Raw genomic sequence first — 6,179 nt, forward strand, 5'->3', positions numbered from 1 at the left:
ATTACCTGATAGTTTGAGTAAAACTTATCAACTAAAAAATCTAATAGTAAATAAATAAATACAGAATTACATTAAAAAAATTTAAAATGTAGATTTTAAGAGTCATATTAAACAACTGCAGGGTGTATTCTATTTTCATAATATATTATGTAGTACATAAGAAAACATTAAAAAAGGCATTCTAATGAAGAACCTTTTTTCAGAACTACTTAACAAAGAATGACAGTGAAGTGGGTGATAATCAAGTAAATCTTTAAGTTTTAAAATCTCATAAACAGGCTGAGAAGGATATATAACTTCATAAGAATGAAGGTGATAAGTGAAATTTTCTGTTTTTACTATTTCTAGAACTAAATGCCACTCGTCAATATTCTTCCCATCACACATCCCACTTTGATTGTAATTTGCACATGAAATAAAACAAAAAATTCTTCCGAATATCGGTAACCCAGTATCCATATCTACACTGACAACAATAAAATGACCTTGTTTGTATACAACACTTGCAACATATGTCTTTGAAACAGCAACTTCTTCACATGAGTTAAAACACAGTGAATTCTGTATGGCATTAAGATAAGGAAGTGAATAAGTAGGTACAATGATGTGCTTAACCATGGTTACAACATTGCGAATATGTTTATTAGATAATTGAGTTTCCAAAGCCTGCTGCTGATGTCTGTTCGCTAGAGTGTAACAAATGTTTGTAAAATTACATACAATGTGTGCACATCTCTTAAAAAATGAATTTTTGAGTTCATACCGCATACAACTCATGCCAACAAGTGGACCAGATTTCATAATAATGGTTGGCAGATGTACAAGAAAATGATGCTTAGGACGCAACCTAACTTCTTCGCTACAGTATAACTTACTAAACATTGATAGATGATCGGAAATAACATGTTCCGTATAAACAGACATTTCATGTGTAAAGTTTGGTGCAAATATCAAATCGACTAAATGGGACAAGTGAAGCAGAAATTTCCAGTGTTTATTTTCGGGAGGAACAGTTTTTCCTACTGCTAGTGGCAAATACTTAAGCAGAGCCCAGCACTGTACTGCTTTCATTGATGGTGCAAGTACATGACCTGGTTCGTGTATTTTTAAAATTTGTACAGGCTTATGATTCTTTTCAACAGTTATTTTACCCCAAAATAAACACATAGCTTTATTTATTTCAGATAAGGTTAGACACTTGTCAAGCACACATAAACCATGAAAAATACAACCTAACTCAACAAGTACAACACCCTCCAATAAAGTATGCATAATATCCAGACACCAGTTATCAGTAACATGAAAGCCTTTTATTTTATTAAGTGGACATTCAGTCTTAACACCTCTAAAATGGATTTTTGATTTAGCTGTATTGCTTTCATTGCTAAATCTACTTGCTTTCAAGTTAGCGAGATCTGTTTTGTAGCTATCAACAGTACGCTTCAGTTCAAACAGTTCTTCTTCAAATTTTGTCTGAATATCGTCTTTAGTTGCATAGCAAATTGTACAAAAATAACTGGCTGAAAATGATTCAATAAACCCAAATAAACTATTGAGAGCCAAATTATCACAAGTAACTTGACAAAGACTTGCATAAATTGTATGATTTCCTAAAACCGGAAATATTCCATTTAATCCAAGAGTGCTTAACTCCTTTATTTCAGATACAAATTTTTCTAAAATTGGTCCATAAATTGCAATATCACGAGTATAGCCCATTGCTAACAAATGAACATTACCAAAACATGAGTTGAATACTGGTGAAAGGTTTTTGATAGTGTAATAAAAAACACCAATGTTATGTACAGAACCTTGACTTCTAAGTGGATTTGTTACACCTAAGCCATCATAAAACAATTGGAGCATAATTGAAGTTTTAGAGACATCACTAAAAAGGTAATGCTCCCTAAAACGACTTCCATCAGAAAAGTTACTTAACACCCCAGGTCTGCATTTATTAAGCAAGAAAGCTTCTACATAACTGTTGTTCTGAAATAAAGTAAATAATATTTTTTTCACAGAAACATATTGAAATTGATCATACACAAAATCAGTTCTCCCACAATGAGATTCTAATCATGGAATATAGTAAATAACTTCAGGTTGAACCATCAAAGGATGTCCTGCAAAATATGAATCAATACGATAATGTGTTGACAGAAAATCAAGTGAATTTTTGCATAATTCTAATTTGCATTCCATGTTCCTTGAAACTTGGTCAATAATTGCACAATCAACACCAGCTAATAACAAACTGCTTTTAAGTTCTTCTTTAAAATAACCTGAAAATGATCTTGTCATATTGTTATATGATTGGATAATTGTAGGAATGATACCATAAAGTATACTGCTATTAGCACGAAGTTGAGTGACAAATGATGCTCCTTCGGTTTTATCATCAATTAAAAAATCTAAAGAGTTCACAGATGACACTGGATTCAGACTACTAGTAGAACCATCTATTAGGTGGTTTGCGCAAAGTGCAGAGCTGACTGTAGAGTTACACAAAATATCTACTTGGGTTTCACCTACAAATAAAACTACTTCACGATTGACGTCAGTGTTTTTTTGGTGATAAGAAATCAGATGACGAAGAAAATTAAACAAAACAGTTTTACTGTTTTGAACTTTTACAATTTTCTTGGCGACAATATATTGGTATACACAATTGTCCGTTGTCTTTATGCCGCTGCAAATGAACCCTTAACTGAGATATATTACTAAAACTTGTATTACAAAGATAACATGCATACATTCTGAATTGTTTTATGATGGCTTAGGTGTAACAAATCCACTTAGAAGTCAAGGTTCTGTACATAACATTGGTGTTTTTTATTACACTATCAAAAACCTTTCACCAGTATTCAACTCATGTTTTGGTAATGTTCATTTGTTAGCAATGGGCTATACTCGTGATATTGCAATTTATGGACCAATTTTAGAAAAATTTGTATCTGAAATAAAGGAGTTAATTTATGAATTCACTACTATAGAAAGAATATAAATTCACTACTATAGATAGAATATAAATATAGATTCTAATGTGCGTTTTAATAATATGCTTCGAATGCGTGATAAAATCTTCTCTACTTAGAGCGATTATTTTAATTACGCATGCGTGTATCGCGCTTTTTTTTCCCCACAAAACTGTGCAAATTGTGCACACTGTGCAAAGATAGTAGGAATTCATATTTTTTCAGAATCACAAATCCACAGAATTGTGCAAATTACGGCCTCTACATTTAGTGTGGAAATTCAAGTCCACACTTTCTGCGAGTGTGTACAAATGTAAATAATTTTAAAATTAGAAATTTATACATTTTGTTTTTGCAAAAAGGTATTTTAAAGTGAAGCAGTTTTATCTTTACCTTACTATTTTTTAACCATTTATGGTTTTATGATATAAATAGTTTATTCGCCGGCTTAACAGATTTATTTGCGGCTACGGCTATATGAAGCTCTCCGACATGATGGCAGGAGGTTATCAAGAATAACGGTCGGCCAGGAAACTTAGCTAATCTTGTACAAATCTCTTTTAAATTGCCAGGGCTTGAAGTAAGTGAACTGTATGAGATCAAAAGCATCTAACAAATTTCTAATTGCTAGGCACTGGGCCTCAACTCTATTGTGTTTAAAAACCACGCTTTTTTAGTTTCATAACGAATTTGTGCGTTTTTAAAATACCACCAGTTAACAAAAATAATAGTAATAGAAATGCGCACAATCAGTATAGATAAAAAACTTTCCATTATTTTTAATAACGTTATTATATAGTTAATGGTTTGTAAATTTCTACTCGCGCCGATTGTTTGAAAATGCCTATAAAAACTCAAAAAATATAAAAGGTTTAAACTTTAAAAGAGTGTAAAAAGTCATCCAAAATAAAAAATAAAAAAATCACATTAAGAAAACAATACTTTGGGAATATTTTATGACACTCCGCTTATTAAAATTTGTTCGTCAGGGTCAAAATGGGATAGGCTATTGAGGATTGACCTAAATAATTCGTCGGGAGTGTGAAAAAGTTGAAAACAAAATAACGAAATACCGATAAACGTGTGCGGCTTAAGTAAGACAATACTTTAGTTGTCTAATGGTCGATTCGACATAAACCTAACTTTTACCACTAAAATGTATTTAGATTCCTGTTACATATCCTAGCACAGCACCAGAAATAGCCATTCCTGAACTGGATGGTAAAACTGCGAAAATGTACAGGTAATGTAATATAATTATATTATATTTATCTTGGTATAAATAAATTTACGTTTTAATTTTAAGTTTTCTTTTTACTTAAACCTTTTTATTTAATACTAAGTACTTATAACAAGCTTATGTACTAATAACAAGCTTATGGTAAGATATAGTTAAATATTTAGTAAAATTTATAGGTTTAAATACAACTATTTTATTATTTTATGTGTAAAATTTAATTTTTAGGGGCGGTAAGATTTGCTTAACCGATCACTTTAAGCCATTATGGGCAAGAAATGTTCCAAAATTTGGAATTGCACACGCTATGGCATTAGGGGTAAAAAAAAATATTTGTTTTAAAGAAATTTTTTTGCAATTGCCTTTGATATATATGTGTATGTGTGTGTGTGTGTTTATTTATTTATATTTATATATATATATATATATATATATATATATATATATATATATATATATATATATATATATATATATATATATATATATATTTATTTATTTATTTATTTCTCACATTTTTTATATAGCTAGGTCCATGGCTTGCTGTGGAGATTCCTGATCTAATAGAGAAAGGACTTATCGTTCATAAAGATGACAAATCCTAATTATATTTAAATATAAAATATGTAATTATATTTTTAAATTCAATTTTGTTTGCAAACTTCGTGGCGCCGCCCTTCATTGATGCCCAATGGTTTGGCAATTTATGGAAAAATTTTTAGCTTAAAACTTGCCTAAAGCCATTAAAAAAATTTTTATTTTAAAAAGGGTGTTTTGATACCTCTTTTAATAGAAAAGGGTGTTTTGATACCTCTTTTAACAGAAAAGCAGAAAAATCAAGTAGAATAAAAACAGCAGGATTTTTTTTGTCATCGTTATTTTTGCAAAAAAAAGTTGTTTTCTTTTTACTTGTTTTTTTGTTTGATTGTCTGCAATTCGTTTTAACTAAAATCTAAAAATTTACAAAATATCGGAAACATGATGTTATTCTTTTACATTTAGAAAAATCACTGAGCCTACAAGTTGTAAAGATGACAACAATCTTTAGTCACATAAGTAATATTAAATTAGAAATATATAATAATTTATATAGAAATGATATAATTTTAATATAAAACATAAATTGACTGATTTCATTTCGTTATGTAAAACTTTATTTTTTAAATTTATTTTTATTAGTTTTAAAAAAAATTAAAGTGTTTCACTGGAAATCTAAGTATTTCACTGGAAACAAACATTAGACTTTTTTTTTTTTGTCAAAAATTTTTGTCAAATTTTATTGTTTGACTATAATCAGGAGGCAAATACAATTTGTAATGACGGATACAAATTGAAATCAATGGACTGCTATTCTTTTTAATAACTTACACATTGAATGTTTTAAACATCAAAATTTAAGTTCAGACTCAATTTGTATTTACATTTCTTAAAGCTGAAGGGGTGACAGGAATAGTGTCGAAAAACGAACTTCAGAATAGAGTCAAATATATTCAAAATATGCCTAATGTCGCAAAAAATGGAATAGTGTCGCATGTGAACTTAATGAATAGTGTCGAAAACAAAAAAAGGAATAGTGTTGCAAATGAATTTAATGAATAATGTCGATAAGAAAAAAAGGAATAATGTCGCAAATAGCTCATTTTAGCAATTGCTTACTCGTTTTCCTTATCTTTATAGTAAACGGCTTTTACAGAGAAAAAAAAGAATAATTAAAGAAGAGATTGCTATCAGACTCCAAATGATGTAGCGGCACTCCTTTGCGGCAGCAGGCTATAAAATAGTTGGCGTATGTACCGAAGCTCCCGGCAACAGGGTATTTCAGTATGACTTCAGACATGATATCTATACACACATAGTTTTTTTTATTTTTGTTACTATTCATTAAACTCCTTTAAGACATTATTCCTTTTTTCTATTTTTTGACAATATTCATTAAATTCATTTGCGACACTTTTCCTTTTTTTTAT

The 6,179-nt window shown here is 29.7% G+C and overlaps 2 protein-coding genes across 4 annotated transcripts in view; one reads left to right on the forward strand and one right to left on the reverse strand.

Moving 5' to 3' along the window:
* The window catches only part of LOC136075509 (uncharacterized), a 7,205-nt gene extending 4,073 nt beyond the window's left edge, over positions 1 to 3,132 (reverse strand). For 2 of the 3 annotated variants that reach the window (XM_065788890.1, XM_065788889.1), the window contains exons 1-2: positions 2,934 to 3,090; positions 1 to 2,756 (exon numbers count right to left, since the gene is read on the reverse strand). The exon at positions 1 to 2,756 is cut by the window's left edge and continues 441 nt beyond it. In XM_065788890.1, the coding sequence (XP_065644962.1) occupies positions 136 to 1,866 (1,731 nt within the window). In that variant the 5' untranslated portion in view covers positions 1,867 to 2,756; positions 2,934 to 3,090 and the 3' untranslated portion in view covers positions 1 to 135. Of the gene's footprint in view, positions 2,757 to 2,933 lie in introns of all 3 variants that reach the window. The other variant, XM_065788888.1, reaches the window with a different exon arrangement.
* The window catches only part of LOC136075510 (ubiquitin-fold modifier-conjugating enzyme 1-like), a gene marked incomplete at its 5' end in the record, with an annotated part of 30,310 nt that extends 25,455 nt beyond the window's left edge, over positions 1 to 4,855 (forward strand). Inside the window, 3 exons of the mRNA XM_065788891.1 lie at positions 4,142 to 4,218; positions 4,441 to 4,531; positions 4,740 to 4,855. Of these exons, the coding sequence (XP_065644963.1) occupies positions 4,142 to 4,218; positions 4,441 to 4,531; positions 4,740 to 4,817 (246 nt within the window). The remainder of the gene's footprint in view (positions 1 to 4,141; positions 4,219 to 4,440; positions 4,532 to 4,739) is intronic.
* Positions 4,856 to 6,179: the final 1,324 nt, after the last annotated feature.

The sequence above is a fragment of the Hydra vulgaris genome, chromosome 01 (assembly GCF_038396675.1).
Source record: "Hydra vulgaris chromosome 01, alternate assembly HydraT2T_AEP".
NCBI classification, from domain to species: Eukaryota; Metazoa; Cnidaria; class Hydrozoa; order Anthoathecata; family Hydridae; genus Hydra; species Hydra vulgaris.